The sequence below is a fragment of the Zophobas morio genome, unplaced genomic scaffold (assembly GCF_036711695.1).
Source record: "Zophobas morio isolate AGI-343-1 ecotype UQ-CSIRO unplaced genomic scaffold, CSIRO_AGI_Zmor_V1 ptg000018l, whole genome shotgun sequence".
In the NCBI taxonomy this organism is placed as follows: Eukaryota; Metazoa; Arthropoda; class Insecta; order Coleoptera; family Tenebrionidae; genus Zophobas; species Zophobas morio.
Window position 1 is genome coordinate 659,323 of NW_026972123.1, and position 18,682 is coordinate 678,004.

The following is an 18,682-nucleotide window of genomic DNA, read 5'->3' on the forward strand; positions in this document are numbered from 1 at the left end:
TCCGTTTGTTTTAACGTAACGTAACATCATCACTATGAAAAACAAAGTAGAATATAATAAAGTCTTACTTACAGTCCCAACAGCTCCGAGCTAGAAAGAGAAATGTCATTTTGCATCCATGAATGTGCCTGGAACTTGGAATATTGTATTGTAACGATGATCTCTGATTAAATATCGGCGTCGGTAAAATTCAACAATTTATTTCTCAGTAACACATTTATAAGGAATTCACGTTCGATAGATGTAACTAGATTTGGTAACTTTTTTTTTTAAGCTGTGTAACTGCGGACATAATTGTTCTAGTGTATAATGTATTACTGGAATGTCAGAAAGTAGCTATCAAAAATGTGACATGTAAGTAAGTAAAGGTCAAATATCGAAAATGTGATGGTTTTGTGGTAATCTGGTGAATCTATTTTTGAACCAAGGAGAAAATCGCATCCCTCTAAAAGCCCAAAGAGCAACCCGCATGTAAAATTTTGAATCTTTTCCCTTCACTAGTTTTTTTAGGAGGACAAGCTTTGATGTCATCATCATGGATCCACAATTTCACCATGGATCCGTTCTGGTATATCCATGTCTCATTCAAGAAAATGAAAAGTAAATCTTCACCACAATCACGCAATTGGAGATAGACCGCCTTAGAAATTTGATTCTGGCAGCTATAACGTGTTTAAAATGTGAAAAACTTCGCCTTCGGAAACCTAAATTTATACGTGTATTATGTACAATTATTTTCAAAGCCAAGTGTTTTACCTCTTACAAAACAATAACGATTATATAAAACTTAAAAACCAATTGTAGAACGGAACCAACAAAGCATGTAGGTATATAAATCTGCGCAGTCGTCTTTCTGATTCTGATTATAATATTAACGGCACAAGCGCCGCTGTATCTGTATTATTTTAAAATTCGAAAAACACTCGACAACACTAGCGAACTTTACGGAGAATATTTCTGCCACCAGTTTAACTGTTTCCGTTTTACCCAATTTTTTGAAAACCACGAAATATTTCTTGTTTCTTTTCCTTTAAAATGAGCTTTCTCGTGATTACTTTTATGGAAACTGTTTCCACGCTGTATTTAAGGATTTTCTAGAAACGAAGCGTGTTGAAGTTAGAAAAACTTCGTTTTTTTCCACACAATTCAGATTTGACATTTGAATTAGAAAATTAGACAGTTGATGCCAATCTTAAATTTCTAGTGATCTTAAGATTGCAACTTAACCACAGAAAAGTTTCTGTCAGTTACTTCTACCGAACGTGAATGCTTATTACACGACAGAACGACTACATGCAAAATAATTCCGGTGCAACTTGATTGGATTATCTCTTTCTTCATTCGATTTTCTATAGTTTTCATTCGATCTTCCACGCATTCTTGCGCTGATTTCTCTAACTCACTTCTTAACTGATGCTCGACTTCTTTTAATTTTTCGTCCAGTGAGACCATATTTCGTCCGACAATATTTTCCATAACTTTCGATCGTTATTTAATTTCTTCTATTTTATTCTTGTTTGCTTCTATTCCTGCAGATAAGCTGGTGATTATGTCATCTTTTTGCTAGTCATTTTTTCGTTCATTACTTCTACTGTTGCATTCATTTTCTCATCTCTTGCGTCCATCTGTGCAGCATAGCCATGATTTGTTTCACTTGTGTTTTCCATTTTCGCAGCTTGAGCTCTAGTCTCAACAGGCATCAATCTTCAGAATTCTTGTCCAATCTGTTCGTAAACCCTTGTAAAACCAACAATTATTAATCTTGAATCTCAGTTCTGACACCAGTGTTACGTTAATCGGTAATTAAAGTCGGTGTGGGTAAAACTCAACAATTTATTTCTCGGTACCACAAATTTACAGCGATTATCTACAAAAAATTTCGGCGCAGCTTGAAGACACCCATACTTCCCTTCTAGATATTCCGCGATTGAGGCTTTCTGGAGTACCCATCGCGACTTCCACTTCCAGGGTTTTCTTTAGCGAACGCCATCCGGCCGCCATCACCGACGATGAGTCACCCATCATCGCCGTACATACTAGAAAGCTCTCAAGAAAACCCATAGGCGTCGTACCGGAACGGCGTAAAAAAAGACGACTACTAGACGTTTTGTAGCAAAGGTTCGGCAATACACCGTCGAAGGTTTGTCGAAAACCGTGTTACGTAGGGCTTATTTTATGCTCTGAAGAACGGAAATAAGTAAACCAGGGGATAAGCTTATATTCTTATGGAATCATTTTTGTCTAGGACGGCTTTGTCGTGTATCATTCGTAAAATAAAATTTCACATACCTAGATATGTCAACTTTTGTTTTGCTTGTTTGTTTTTTTTTAATTTTCGAAAGAAAACTGTCATCAAATTGGACAATAAAACCGTTCGGTCCAAGAATGTTCCGCCTTGAAGCAATTTTTGTTTCAGCCTTGATCATTCTGCTGTGTCTAGCACCATCTGAGAAAACGGAACCCACAGAATGTTACTATTGCGACGGTAAATGCACGGATCCTATTAAAACACAAAAATGCGGATCTTCTTATCATAATAATCCCAACAGAACATACCTGTGTGTGACTAAAAACCGCATATCTTGTAAGTGCAAAATGAACTTTGAAATGCATAAATTTACCACGTATACAATTTATAGCCGTCAAGGGTCTAGTAGTCGAAAAAGGATGCTTTTATATGGGTAGTTTTTTCATGAACGCGTGCTTTAACGATTCAGACATGGTATGCGTTCGCTGTGACACAGACCTTTGTAACACCGGACAATTTCTGTATTACACGGGACCGAATTCTACTGGCACCAGTGTGCCACGAACATCTTTAGATTATTATACATCGTCCTTCTTATTGTCCATTACATTTCTTCTTGTGATTTTACAATAAAATTTACAATAACAAATCCGTGTGTTTTAACGTAACGTATTATCATCACTATAAGAAACAAAATATGGAAAATATAATATTCTAGCTCCGAGCTAGAAAAAGAAATCCCATTTGCAGCCATGTTTTGAAGTTTAACTTGAAACACATTTAGTGTAACACTTTTGGGAACTCCTTTCTCAAAATGGATTGCTTACCTTTGAATAAACTGAAAAATACATTTCGTGTAAAAATCACAGTGAGTCGAATAAATAAACTTCAATAAGCGTTTTTGCATCTATTTTACTAGTAATTCTTATAAATAGCTAAGTTGGAGAATCGGCCAAGTATGAAGTATCTTTTCCTCCCATCAGAATTCACATTTTAAATTCGTAATAGAACATAGTGGCCTATTAAAGGACTACAAACGTTTTTAAAATAGTTAACAGAATTTTTGGAGTTTTAATTCCTTTCTTTTCGTATTATAGAACACGTATACGATGCGTGCCGAAATAGGATTACGAGTTAAAGTTACGAGCTCGAACTCGGTGTCGGCGTCGGTGTCGAGGTCACCGAGACCGGTCTGAACTCAGTCTGAACATCGGCATGTAACGCTGGGCTATAGAAAGAGAGAGAGAAGAAGAGAAATAAACTATCAAACAATCTGTACATGAAACGCCTCAGAGAGTGGTGCTGATTCCGTCTCTTAGAGAACACAGCCTACATCCACTGTCAGAATTCAAAGACTATAATATCTAAACTACAACGACCCTCAGAATTCAGAAATGATGCACAGATAACTCTCGCAACTCTGTCTGAGTGCAGAAGTTGCTACAACGTGTTAAAATTGTGATGAGTATGAGAATATCTGGTTTTCGCTATTTATGGATCAGTTTTAAATTTTGAAAAGGTACATTAGTAGAAATTGTATCAAAAATTCCATTGCGCTTTATAAAAATAAAATATCTTAATAAATAGTTGAGTAAACAGGGGTCGAATATTTAAAATTTGTGGTCAAACAAACTTTAGCCATTTTTCTGGTCCACTCAGGAACACAGTTTGAGGTCAAAGTCAGTTAATGAACGAAGAAATATTTTTGATTTGAAAGGACGACGAAAATATGGAGATCAGTTACAATGGTTGAGATTTGTTTATAAGAAATGGTTTAAAAGATGGCTATTCGGTCTCAAAAGAGAAACGGAATTAACATCGTGTACCTAAGAAATTCTGATTCGTCAAATAAAATAGTCTGCATAATTTTAAGCCTATGTTTAGAAGAAACTTCTCTCGGCTTGTCTGCAGACAGTCCTTTTTGGTCGTAAAATTTTTCATCATGTTTAGAAAGCTGCTGATATGAATCATGATGTGATGCTTCATTATTTTATGAAAGCAGCGTTACGAGGAAGTCACCTCAGAAATCGCTTGATTTTTTTTGTACCTGTGATGACAGTGTTGTGCATTATACAAAAATCATAATGAATCAATCAATAGTTTAGCCAAATATCAGAAAGCAAATCTTCCAAGCGATTCACATTTGCGTGGAATGGTTTTGTTTTATTGCTGATAGTTCCATTGTATATAGACATGAGGTTCTTTGTAACGTGACATTTCAACATTGTTGGAATTGTTTAATTTACAGTAAATAAAACGAGTCTAAAATTTGATCTACCATACTAATAACATCAATTCCTTAACACATCTATAAAGTTTTGATTAAAAACAAACAATTTTTGGAGTTGCGAGTCCACATTATAACGTTGCTAATTGGTGGCTACTAGGATCATTAAATTAACTATTCTTCAGGTGGATGCTATTACGGCAACATACAAATTTCGAAATGAAAATTAAGAAAAGATGTCTCGCATCGATTTATTTATAATAAATCCGCAGCAAAATCAGTTTGTTTCATTGCGTTTCATTTCTTCCTAATTAATTTTTCGAAAACCAGGTTGGCTAGAGATTTTATACCCTGATGAAAGGAAGTAAGTAAACCAAGAAATAAAATTATATTCTTATGGAATCATTTTTGTCTAAGACGGCTTTGTCGCGTAACATTTGTAAAACAAAATTTGACGTAGACATGTCAACTTTTGTTTTGCTTGTTTATTTTTTTTTAATTTCGAAAGAAAACTGTCATCAAATTTTACAATAAAACCGTTCGGTCCAAGAATGTCCCGCCTTCAAGCAATTCTTGTTTCAGCCTTGATCATTCTGCTGTGTCTGGCACCATCTGAAAAAACGGAACCGACAGAATGTTACAGATGCAGCAGAAAATGCACGGATCCTGTTAAAATAGAAAAATGCGGATCTTCTTATTACAATAATCCCAACAGAACATACGTGTGTGCGACCAAAAACCGCCTATCTCGTAAGTGTACCTTAAAATGCATAAATTTATGATCTATACAATTTGTAGCCAATCGTCTAGTCGTCGAGAAAGGATGCTACTATATGGGTGATTATTTCATGAACTCTTGCCATAACTATTCAGACATTGTATGCGTTCACTGTGATACAGATCTTTGTAACACCGGCCAATTTCTGTATTACACGGGACCGAATTCTACTGGCACCAGTGTGCCACGAACATCTTTAGATTATTATTCATCGTCCTTCTTATTGTCCCTTGCGCTTCTTCTTGTGATTTTACAATAAAATTTACAATAATAAATCCGTGTGTTTTAACGTAACATATTATCGTCAGTATGAGAAACAAAATATGGTACAGTTCCAACAGCTCCGAGTTAGAAAGAGAACTCCCATTTGCAGCCATGGATGTTTTTGGAGTATTGTATTCAATTTGACGATTTTCCTATGAAGTTTGACTTGAAACACATAGTGTAACACTATTGGGAACTGCTTTCCCGAAATGGATTGCTTACCTTTGAATGAACTGAAAAATAGATTTCGTGCAATAAAAAAATCACAGTGAGTTGAACAAATAAACTTTAATAAACGTTTTTGCAACACGTCTGCATCTATTTTACTAGTTATTCTTATATAAAATAGCAAAGTTGGAGAACCCGTCAAGTACGAAGTATCTTTTTCTCCCACTCAGAATTTACATTTTATATTCGTAATACAACATAATGGCCTATTAAAGAACAACAAACGTTTAAAAAAATTAACAGAAATTTTTGTTATACAATTAGTCATCAGTTTATTAATGAAATTTAAATTAGTCTTCACACCCATGGTACAACACTAAGTAAAGCGCTATTGCTATCTCGAATTATGTCCCTTAAAAAAGCCACAATGAACAGAATGATTAAATATTATAATCTTTATTAGATGCTCCTACGACAGATGCACTTAATAACTCTGCAATTGCATTTAAATAGTATTCTACGCTGAAGCCTGATCAACTGATCAAATACCAAGAAAACCATGTTATACAGCCGGACGAAATTTGATAGTTTTCACGGATTTGTGGCAATTTAAGATATACAGTATGTACCTATTATTCGTGTTTTGTTAGTTTTTTAAATTTAATTTTAAAATTAACGGTATTCTAATCTTGTTTTTCGCGTATACTTTATCTGGCACGCGGAAAATTGGTTGAGGAGAGAGGGAGTTGATCGTCCGCGAGGTTGCTTGGGGTTGCATCTACTTCCGTACCGCCATCTAGCGAGCTCGTGTTACACTCCCCCTTTAGATTACACGGACTGCCCACAGGTGGAATCTTATATCTGAAAACTAGAAAGCTGTGCTAGAAAGTAAATATGGCTGTATGCACAGCAAGTGCATGTTGGCCGTTTTCGAGGGCGTTGACCAGAAGGCTGGACTTGTGTCACATCTGGTTCAACCGCGTCTTCTTCCGCATCTGGTACGACCTCTGGGGCGGGCGCTTTCTTGGGACGACAACGTCGTCGAAGAGGCACCACTGGTTGCACGTTGCCATCGCCGTCGTCATGGGCGAATGCCCTCAAAGCAGACACATGGTATTTGCCCATGTAAGTCACTGGAGACTTCGTCTCGATGACGATGTATGGACCGTCCCGTCGAGGGACGAATTTGCTTGAAAAATTGCGCTCTTGACTATTGAGAGCGTGCACATCCACGAGAACCTCGTCACCGATGTTGAAGGTGGGCGTAGATCTGCGTCGTTGGTCCGCGTACTTCTTCGCTCGATCTTGTTGCTGTTCGGACCTTTCGCGCGAATCCTTTAATGTCTCCGCGATCACCTTTAGGTACGGCGTTATTTCCGCGACGAAATTTTCGTTGCTCACAACCGCACGAATGTCAGTGTGCACATCAAAAGGTGCCTCATTTCCCGACCGAAGCACAGAAAAGCGGGAGTTTTTCCGGTCGAATCTTGCTTCTTGTTGTTTTCGGGGCTCTCCCCCTGCAGTAGACACGCACCTAGTGCGTATCCACTGGAATCCCTACGCGACGTGTCAAGTAGGGATGGATGTGCTTGTCGTAGCGGTTTCAGGTCTATAGCATTTACTGGCAACCTGTAATCACCGTCGATTCATCGACTAATAGGCACCATGATGGTGCATCCCTCATCTCTGGGAGGTCCAATATAATACCTGCCTGCTTTATGAAATTGATTCCCAGTAGAGTTTTGCTGTTTATGTGATCCGTACTCCCGTCAAGGTTATTGGGAAGGTGCGTTTTGCAAGGGTCACTTCCACATCGAACACCTCCGTTCTGACTGGGACTGGGTTCCCATCCGCCATCGTCATCATTTGTTGGACCGAGTGATATGGGGCTCCTATCGCCTTTAGATGCCAAAATAAGTTGTTGCCGGCCATGCTGTGTCTAGCTCCCATGTCTACAAAGGCCAGACCTTCTTTTCCTGCAATGCAAACTGGTAGGAAAGCCCTGTACGCTTCACCACTTAAGTCAGCAGACAAAACTTCCATGGTGTCGGCTGGCTTTTGTTTCTGCTGCTGGTTAGGACACTGGGACCTGATGTGTCCAGGCTTACGGCAACCATAGCAAATAAGTGTATTTGATGTTTGTGTGATCATCTTTGGGGCCTGACTTGTCTCCTGACTCTTCTGTTTCACAGCCTTCTTACACTCTCCTTGGTTGTGTCCATGATAATTGCAGAAACTACATCACACTCTATTATGAGAATCTTTACTATCAGTCTTTTATATCCATAAAATCTTCGACAGCTCTTGCTTTTAATATAAGATCTTCAAACGTCGCAATAACATCTTGATGAACACCTTTTCAGATGTTATTGTTTAAAAGCCCATACACCATGTCGACCTTGCGTTGCTCGTCCAGTTTGGGGGTTGGTGGTAGCTTTGCTAGTAGCGCACGAGCGTGGCTTACAAATATGTCTGTTGGCTCCGAAAGTGACTGCTCTCGTGAGAACAGCTCTCTGAAGATTTTGTATGGGGGCTTATTTTCACCAAAGCTGTGCCGTAGTGCTTTTACAGCATCTTCCCAAGCCTCAAATGTGTCCTTGCCACCACGTCGCAGCAGCGCCATCTAAAAGCATGGGTAAACCTCTAAGAGCATTCTCGTCTGAAACATTCAGACAACCCTTATACATCTCTATGGCGTTAATGAATGCTTCAAGACACTCTCCTTTCGCTCCGGAGAACCTAGACTTGCATTCCGCGAATGTTCCTGAAGCCGCGGGAGTGGGTACGGGAGTTGGTGCAGGCGTTGTCAGCACCGTCCTCATGTTAGCTAGCAGCAGATCAAATTGTTCTGCGGTCAGAACTACGTTGTCTGCCATTGTGCTGGGTGATGTATGAGTACGTGACCTTAGAGAATATGTGCAGGAAACCTTTTTGTTGGGGGTCGTTCCTCTTCTTTCTTTTCTCCTGTTGGGTAGTACTCGCGACGTTGCTATTACTTTCTTTTGTTGTCGGCGGAATGCTCCTCATGGAGGTCATGTTCAATCAAATGTCACCTGTCACTTGTCAAGTTCCAGGTTGGCCAACGCAAATGTCACCAAGGATAGTTGGTACTAGTTCCGGACGCGACGATTCACTCACCGATGGCGCCAAATTCCAAAGTGGCGGCAACCACGACGTTTTCAAATTTGCAGAAAACGACGAAACTCACGTCGTTCGTTCTTGATTACACGACGTCTTACCCTTCCCCTAGCTGTAAATTGCAACCCTTTTCGTCGACTGCCATGGTGATAATGCGGTTATCACTGCCCACGTGTTCTCCTGGAAACGTGGTTTTTCGATTACTACGCGATCAACCCTGATGCATGTAGATTTTGCAGCGTATGTTAGACCTTTTAACGCTCAAGTGTACAACGCTCGTTAACACTTCGAGCCCGAGTTGGAGCGCCACTGTAACGACCACTTAATTCCGTCGCCACTCTACCTGAATAATACGCAGTTTTCGGGAAAACAAGTATAATAATGCCACCATAATATTTACAAAAGTAATGTAACACAAGCAAACTATTCTAACTATAAACTAATTCGACTGTATCTAGCCGCGACCGAACGGGGAGAGAGAGGGAGTTGCTCGTCCGCGAGGGTTGCTTGGGGTTGCATCCACGTCCGTAGCGCCATCTAGCGAGCTCGCGTTACAATTGTAATTTCTTAATTAAGAAGAATGCTGTGCATATTTAAAATTAAAATTGACAGTAGACATTTTAGTCGTTGTTGACCGCATCCAAATTTGAGCGACGCAAGTGAAAGTGCTGAAAAATTAGTGGTATCTTTTTCCAGATTTTTTTATTGCATTTGAAAATTAAAGGATTTCCTGCACATTAACACCGGTTTCGCAGTAGAGGAAAGAGGCAAACTTCGGCTACGCTGCACCGCTGTAGTCACCTCGACGCTTGAACAGTAGTTCTGTTCCATTTATATATTAGTACGACATCACATTAATCCCTTTTTCGATTAAATTGCAATCGGAAACTGTCTTCGGAGGGCAAAAGAGGAAACCCCCAGCGTAGTTCGACGTCTGACAAAGTACAATCGGTAGCTGATTTTTCATCTTAAAATGTAAGTAATACTATGGCCGGTGATACTTAAAATAGAAATATGTAATAGAAATAAAGCAATGAGTAGAGGTGAGATAATATACGTATAATTGACAAATGACTTTCCAGACGTAATTAAGGGCCGAATTCTGTAAAGTATAAAGACACTTTGGTGAAGGGATTGTCCTTTACATAAGGATATTCTTATTCTCTAAAACGTAAAGGACTGCGTTGTATAAAGGTGAAATCCGTTATAGTTTCCCTTATGGTCATATGTGTCACTTTACGCAAATTATCTGTCAGTTTCATTAGTTTTATATAGGTAGTTACCGTTTCTAAATAAAAGGGAAGAAATGGAGAATCTGTGATTATTTAACCCAGAGGAATTACAAAGAAGGTATATATGAGTCAGAACAATGATGTCTTTGTCCAGTTTTATAGTTTCATGATTTAAATTTGTTGGTATTAGCAAAAAGCACTAAAAACCGTCATATTAAGGTTAATTAAGCCAAATTTGGTAATTAATAAACAACTTTGCAAAAACAACTCCTTTGGAGGGGTCTTTACTTATAAAAGACCAAAAGATCCATTAAAGACCAGACTCCCCTGACTAGTTGCCACTTCAGTGTGTGTTTGTGTTGGTACATAAGGTAAAAATGTGCATGATTTCTGTTAGTGTCTCTGGCGGGAACCTGTTTCACTCCTCTCCACCTGTAAGGGTGGGAGCCAGGGCCACCACCACCTTGGAACACAGGGTAACATTATTCATCCACTCATCATTCAGAACTCAGTCAGACTCTATATTCACTGTGGACCTAACGGTCATAATTCTACTCTTATTCTGGACCTACGGGTCATATTCTATTCATATTCAAGAACACCCTTGTTATTTGTTAATAAAACTTATAAAACGACTGTCCGCTGTTCTAATTCATAATCAACAAACTTAACAATTTCAAAAAATGTTTAAGTTTTTTTAAGTTTTTGATGTGTTACCATCATCACGAACCAACCTATGAGCAAATAAAGAATATTTTTACTGTATGTGAGGCACAAAGACCACGACAAGAATTTCATATCTAATATATTAACAAAAGTTAAGTTTAAAAATCTCCCGAGCCCGTCACATCAACTAAATATATCCACGGGCTGTCATATCGACATTGTGAAAATTTGAGTTTATGTAGAATAGATTCCATCTCTCACAATGGTAAACGCAAGCGTTCCTTTACATAAAGTCGAACTAAGTTTCTCCTCAATGGATGCAATAGAGAATAAGATATTAAAGGATTCACTTTCACATTTCCTTTACGATAAAGCTTTTAACAAACGGATCCCTTATTTAAAGGTTAAGATACAGAATTCGGCCCCAAGTCTTAATTTTTCGGTTTTCATCTACGACACAGAATTAAGAAATTGCGTCACTGTAGGCATCCAGTTCTCAAGTTATCAATTTTATAACCAACTCTGGCCATCAGTTGAAATGAAGTGTCTTGCCTTATGTACGCATTAGACGTACATAATTATATTTTGTCGGCTTGCAAGTAAGGGGGAGTCCGAATTGCGCCCACTACCTAAATGCTCCCTTACCGCGTTCTTAGACCCTATAATACAGGTAAAAATTATTTTCCATTGGAAAATCCAGTGTTTTGTGATCAAATTTGTCTCAGACTGATTGTAAATTCGTGCTTAATTCTGTATATAATCTACACAGATGCTAATGGGCTGTTGTTTCCTCGTATCATGTGAAAAATTTTGAAGAACAATAAGAAATGATTGCAAATCGTTCCACGCGAAATATAATACTTAACTCATTTAGTTCTTGTCATCCTAATAGTTTTATCTTTTCGAAGTATAAAGAAATTTGTCTTTATGTAAAAATTTGGTTTTCTTTAATGAAAAAAAAAAATATACCATACTTAGAAACTATGAAAAAAAAAAACTCCAACAAAATGTTACCTACTTCAAGGAGGATCAAGCGGGGTAGGTATGGTAATATTTCCAGGCAGCGGGCGCAATTCGGAACATTCACCTACAAAAAAATGTGCGCAATTCGGACTTTTTGAGCTCGAAAACTCAGGTAGTGGGCGCAACTCGGACACGTCGGCAAGTAAACCGTGGTGTATCTGATGACAATCTACAAAATAAAAAAATTATAATTCGCTTCATTACAGAAAATGGACCGCGCCGGAATTAACTCCGTACGAAACGCACGACAAAGAATTCTGGATATGATCCAAACACCAGACCAAACCTTCGAGATCCACGAAAAGACAATCAATAAATTTCTCGCTGGCGAAATATTCGAAAAGGAGGACATGCTTGAAGAAGCGAAAAAACAGATGGGGACGTACAATCACGATTTCGAGAAGCAGTTTCGTCTAATCGAAAATTTTGAAAATTTTGACGTCGCATTGGAAGACTTTCAAATTGAAACCGAACAACTCCACGTTCTAGTTTATGGGAAACCAATCAAGAGGTGGGTGATGATTTGCGTCGTCCAGGAGAACGTGGAGGAGAACGTTAAAACTACAGTATTTTATAAAGATCCATGCGGAGATAAAATTCCTTCACGATTGTTCGATAGACTTAAAGAAAAGTACCCCAGTGTCGAAGTTATTAACAACGAAATTGAACAGCAACAAGTCGACGATGAACCTTCATATGGCCCTTCAACTTTACGGAATATTGGAATTCTTCTCAAACATTGGAACGATAAGAAAAATAAATTATCTGATTTTTCTACGATCCTATTTCCGCTGTTGGACGATCTCAAAAACCAACAGTTCCAATTCGTAATAAAAGAGAGTGACGTATTAAAAGAAAACAAACGATTTTTAGAAGAATTAAAAGGATTTCTTCGGGAACTTCCTAAGGATCTAGCCAAACAAGTAAAACAATACGCAGAAACATTAGACAATGGATCTGAAATAGACATAGAAGACTTTCGTCCTTCGGAAAATAAGAACCAAAAACAATTTTTTTCCGAAGCTGATATAGAAGAGTTTCAAAATAACTACGAATCAAAGGACCAAGACGACCATGGAATAAGAATTGAGAAAGAATTTCCAGAAGAGATTAATAAACTGAACAACATCTTTAAAATTATCGGGCAGATGAAGGTTGACAAAAATCTGCTGGCGGTTTTGAAGACAATCAGTGAAAAATTGGAGATCGATTACGAAGACCTACGAAGTTTCTATGAGCAGCAGATCGGACCAGCTGAACAAGAAGAAAGCGAAAGAAAACTTGCGTCAGATGATATCGACGAGATAGCCAAAAATTTGCCCGAAATGAGGACGGGATCAGAATGCATCGACTGCGCGACATTAGATCAAATAATGGCGGAAGTCGTGATCGGGATGGACAAAGTGGACTCTACGACCGAAGCGGACGAAGACGACGACGACGACGACGACTATGAGAAGAATCACCTAAAAGCAAAATACTTCGCCGTCGAGGAAGCGTACGAAGCCGTATGGAAGGACAGTACCATTACCGATATACACGCGTGGGCGGTGAAAACCAAAGGTCGACTAGATACTTCGGAGGAAAGCGTCTGCGAAGCGATCGCGATTATGGACCGTGCCTTCAACTTAGTAACGGGAGGCTACCGCTTGAGGATCCCGCAAATACTTAGTGTGATAATTTTTTTGCACGGCAATCGTGTCCAAGGGCGCTTAAGTCAGATTAAAACCGGCGAAGGCAAAACGAACATTGTAGCACTGTTGGCCATCGTGAAGTGTCTTCAGGGCCACACGGTAGACGTGTTGACCAGTAGTCCCATCCTCGCACAGGAAGGCGTGGACGAAACCAGGACACTTTTGTCCGTGTTCGGTCTTACGGTCGCCACAAATAACAGACCCACCGACGACGAGTCCAAATACACCGGAGCCTGCTATGAGGCCGACGTCCTGTACGGTACCATCGGAAACTTCCAATTCGACTATCTGAAAGAGTCTTTGGACGGAGACGACGTCCGGCATAAACGTAAATTCGATATAGTCATTTTGGACGAAGTCGATTCGATGCTAATAGACAATGGTGGCCACGTTGCGAAATTGGCAAACCCCTACCCGGGAATGGAATGCCTTCGTTATGTATACTTAGAAATATGGAAAAAGTTGCACGACGCCGAAAACGAATACGTTGAGGAAACGCAGCGAGAGATCCAGAAGATCATCGACAGCTACGACGATTTGAAAGAGGCCGAAGTGCGTTACGCCGAATACGAGAAGCGTAGACTAGCGAAAGAAAGGGAAATTCTTAAAGGGAAGATTAGGGCATCCGGTCCCATAGATATGAGTTTCGTACCAGAACATCTCAAAACTTACGTATCATCCCAGTTAGAAACGTGGATGAAGAACGCCATACACGCGAAATACAGTTGCAAAGAGCACAAACAATACCGCTTAATAACAGATAAAAGCGGAGAGAAGAAAATCGCGCCGGTTGATTACCTGAACACAGGAGTGACCATGCGAAATACCATTTGGTCGAAGGGTCTCCACCAATTCGTCCAGATAAAGCACAATCTCCAACTGACTTTCGAAACGTTAACAAGTAGCTTTGTGTCCAATATTGGGTACATAAAACTCTACAAATCAGAAAACATCTATGGCATGACAGGAACTCTCGGTTCCAGAGCCGAGCAAGAACTACTCTCTTCCATATACGACGTGGATTACGCCAAGATACCGACTTTCAGAAGGAAGAACTTCGAAGAGCTGGCCGGAATCGTCGTCGACGACGAAATCTGGGCTAGCCAAGTCGCGATCGAGATATTAGCGAAAACCGACGACGCTAGAGCCGTTTTAGCCATCTTCGAGACTCAGGATGATCTGTTCGAAGTAGAACATAATCTACGCATCCTGCAACCTGAAGGCGTCAGAATACGTCTGTATTCCAGCGAGGAGCACGCCGACCAAACCAAAGAAAGGGCAAACGTGGGAGATGTTATTCTGGCCACCAACATAGCTGGCCGCGGAACGAACTTTAAAACTACGAAGGTAGTCGAAGGCAATGGTGGTCTCCACGTGATGGTCGGCTTTCTTCCCGTTAATCTTCGCGTGGAAGGTCAAGCATTCGGTCGGACGTCGAGGCAGGGAAACAACGGTACCGCTCAACTGATCCTGCGTAAGAGCGAAACCGAGCAGATCGGAATGAAGGGCGATGAAAATATCAATTTTGTCGCGATCAAGGATAAGAGAGATCAGCTAGAACGAGAGAGACTATACCAAATCCGCCACGGCCTGGTGAAAGAATTGACCTTTAAGGACGAACTGTATCGGCTCTTTGCGGATCTTCACAGGGAGCTGAAAAGAAACAAATCCACGGAAGAGTACGATTATGTATTGAAAGATCTGAAAGAGTTCTGGGCGAACTGGTTGGAAAAGAAGCAATTTAGATCGCATAACATCGACACAGAAGCATCGATCGTGTTCGAGGAATTCAAGAAGGAGGCGAGAAGCAACATCGAAGGAAAGATACGCCACAATCCGTACTATGCCATCGCTTTGGCGGATTTCTTTCTGGAAAATGGCAACACGGCCAAAGCGAAGACTTACTTAGAGACGGCAATGGAAATCAGCGATGAGAAGAACGTTCCCGGCGCACACATGAAGATGTTCGAAGTGTACATCGAACAGGCGAACGCATTTTACTACCAGATCTTGCAAGTGGTAGAGGACTTTCTCAAGCTGAGTTTAGCAGAGAAAGATCCGAACCTATCTGGCGCAAAATCGTCCATTAAGACGGCTCGGAGCGACTTGACGAAGGAAATCGATCACATCGAGAAGTTATTGGACGACCCGAAGTTTATCGACATAATTAATGCAGACGAAGAGGACGCCGGGTTACTGAAACACTTGAAGGCAAGACTGTATTGTTTGAAAATACATTGCGGAAACATCGACGAAGTGCTCAAGCAACTCAACCAGAACCACTTGAAAGTTGCATTGGAATCGCGAACACCCGCGAACCTCAAAAACTTGCTCGTAATGATGGAGAAGTCGGAAGATAGAGAACTGCTTTCCGATGTTGACATCGTCGACTTCGAGAGCGTCGGAATGAATATTATCTACTCGGTCAAAACCGCGAACACCATTCCCGACGAGCTACGAACCAAGTGCCTCGTGCTCATAGGCGGAGGTGTCGTAGCGCTAGGAGTAGGTTTGGCCTTCTTCCCCATCTTTCCGATGATGAGCACTCTGGCAGCGACGCTACTATCTGACGCTGTCGTCGATCTTGCAATGGCGGTACTGTTTGGACAAAAATCCGACGAGACTCTGGGCGATTACGTCAAAGCAAAATTCATCTCCATGGGCGCGAGCATGTTAACATTCGGTATTGGCGCCATAGTTCAAGTTGTGAAAGTGATTAAACTGGTGATACAGTTGGCCCGGAAATTTTCGCGCAACGCATTAAAAAGCTTCGCTCTCAAATCGTTGGCGAAGGAGAGCGTCAAGTCCGTGCGTCAGCTTCACTCGCGAGTATCGCAACGTTTGACCGTCGTGAAATTCAACAGATTGCCGAACCGCAAACAACTCGCCGAGCTGAAGCGGCTCCTCAACTCTAACCTAACGAAGGAACTGAAAAATCTGGGCGGAATGAAGAAACTCGAGAAGCTGCGGAAGATGGAATGTCGCGCGAAAGCGAAGAAGTTATCCGAGCTGTTCAAAGAGGGACTGGTGAAGATCGGCAAAGAAACGGCACGAAAACTGAAGGAGACCATCTACAACGACGTGATAATACCAACCATCGCGAGAAAGGTGACCGGAGACCTAATCGATAAGATAAACGCCATGATCGAAGAATCGATTAGGTCGAACAAGAAGCTGATGGAGAAGTTGCGGACCAGCGACTTCACCCAAATCCAAGAGACGGTCGATCGATTCGCGGCACAAGATCTTACAAAACACCATCCTATTGTCAACGTTGCAAATAAACTCCGAGAGAAGAAGCAGAAAAAAGTCGTGGAATTTTTGAAAGAGGCGCGAGAATTAACGGAAAAGAACGCGGAACTCATCAGATACGTCAAAGGCTTCGCGAACTACCTAGAGAAACATCTGAAACCGGCCGGCTGCGACAACGACGTTGAAGATGTCGTCGAGAAGATCTGCATAACGCTCCAAGAGAAAATTTTCTCTTTATGGTGTAATATCTTAAAATCCAATATCGCCATGGTCGGTTCCATGGCGAAAGAAACGAAGAAGGCGATTAAGGACAAGAAGATTGCTGATGAGGTCTTAATCGGCGGAGCCGAAACGGCATTGCAAGTCGTCGTTCACGTGCACCAGTACTACGCTATCTTTGGTTTAGTGGAGAACGCCCCACTGGTCGACGTGACAAGACAATATAGAAGACTGAGGCTGATTTATCACGATGACCCCACGAAAAGCCAACTTGAAACATTCGAAAAGGCTTATCAACACATCCTGAACACTCACCCCATGAGGAACATTTAGCTGTGTAAAAAGTAAATTCATACCATACTACCAAAATTCGATAGAATATGTTCACTTTTCAGCTTCGTCGTTCTTGGTTTGGAAGAGGACTCTCCCCTGGACGAGGCGACACAAGAATTTCAACCTGATTGATCACCACCGGACCGACGAAAATATCAATTCGCGCTCAATTTTAAATTTTTAACGTTCACTGCAGAGACGTTCGGTCTCCACATGCAGGTTTTGATCCTTTCAACCGCAAAACATTTGTTAGTGATTTGAAATGTAAATTCATGTTATATGTGCAATGTATGTTTATAACGTTCTGTTTTTTTGGAAAAAATAAAGGGTTTTTTTGCAGCTGGGCAAATGAATCGTTTGAAGATTCATTTCGCAGCTTTTCCCCGTATTAAAATAAAATGTGTTCACTTTCCAACTTTGCCTTTGATTTTATTGGACCTTATTTACCTTGCTTTTTTAATTGACAGATATGAATTGTTGACAGCAGTGCTAGTACGGTAGTGGTATACTAGACGCAAACTTTTAGTGCGTTTATGGCTTCACACCAATTTAACTTTCAATATAATTCAATAGACCGTCACAGCCGGATGTTTTAAACCCCATTACTGATAAGTGATAACCTACCTGAAAAAGACCTTCTCTGGTAAAAGCACAGGGTAGTACTAAGTAAGTTTTATGAAGGGCGACTGAAAGTACTTTAAACGTCAAAGCCATAAACGCACTAAATGTTTGCGTCTACTGTATCACTCAGAATTGCCACACAACAGTTGAGCATAAATAACTCTTCACGTAGTCCGAACCCTCTAGTGTTCTCTAGTCACTTTTCAAATATCTTAACGCCTGATATTGCTAGTGAATCACAAATGCAACTTTTTTTTGAGTTTTTTTAGTCAATCACAACGAATAGAAAATTTTTTATTTTTATTACCGCATCTTACTCTGTTTTTAAAAAAGTAACTTACAATTAACTCTAAATTTCGAAAATTGAAAAATTCAAACATAGAAGAACTGAAAACTGGAGAAATCGAAAAACCTAAAATTTTAAAAATTGAAAACTTAAAATATCGAAAATTTGAAAGATTGTGAAAACCGAAAGTTCAAAAAACGAAAAATTGAAAATCCAAAAAGTAAAAAGTCGAGAAATCGAAAAATCCAGAACGTGAAAAATCCAAAAGTCGAAATATTAAAAAATCCCAGCATTGAAAAAGTGAGAAAACTCACAAAAGTGAACGAAATATCCAAAAACTGGGATATCGAAAGGCCGAAAAATTGCAAACCTAAAGAATCGAAAAACTGAAAAATCTGGGGCCTGAAAAATCGAAAAATTGAGGAACTGAGAAACTGAAAAATCGAAACCTTGGCAAGTCGAAAATGGGCAAATCAAAATCAAAACTTGAAAATTTAAAAAATTGGAAGATTGAAAAATCGAATAATTCAAAA

The 18,682-nt window shown here is 40.1% G+C and overlaps 1 protein-coding gene and 2 long non-coding RNA genes across 3 annotated transcripts; all 3 read left to right on the forward strand.

Moving 5' to 3' along the window:
* Window positions 1–2,317: 2,317 nt before the first annotated feature.
* Window positions 2,318–2,897, forward strand: LOC135131116 (uncharacterized). The gene is made up of 2 exons (XR_010280872.1): window positions 2,318–2,584; window positions 2,640–2,897. It is a non-coding gene; the product is annotated as an uncharacterized LOC135131116 (long non-coding RNA).
* A 2,050-nt stretch (window positions 2,898–4,947) lies between these two features.
* LOC135131112 (uncharacterized) lies at window positions 4,948–5,528 on the forward strand. The gene is made up of 2 exons (XR_010280869.1): window positions 4,948–5,225; window positions 5,274–5,528. It is a non-coding gene; the product is annotated as an uncharacterized LOC135131112 (long non-coding RNA).
* Window positions 5,529–9,495: 3,967 nt separating this feature from the next.
* Window positions 9,496–17,510, forward strand: LOC135131053 (uncharacterized). Its single transcript, XM_064058577.1, has 3 exons — window positions 9,496–9,798; window positions 11,951–17,253; window positions 17,305–17,510. The coding sequence occupies exon 2, from the start codon at window positions 11,954–11,956 to the stop codon at window positions 17,240–17,242; it is 5,289 nt and encodes a 1,762-aa protein (XP_063914647.1). The 5' UTR covers window positions 9,496–9,798; window positions 11,951–11,953; the 3' UTR covers window positions 17,243–17,253; window positions 17,305–17,510.
* Window positions 17,511–18,682: the final 1,172 nt, after the last annotated feature.

Excerpts from the sequence above, each read along its gene's own strand:
- LOC135131053 (XM_064058577.1), top strand. The coding sequence starts at position 11,954 with ATGGACCGCGCCGGAATTAACTCCGTACGAAACGCACGACAAAGAATT.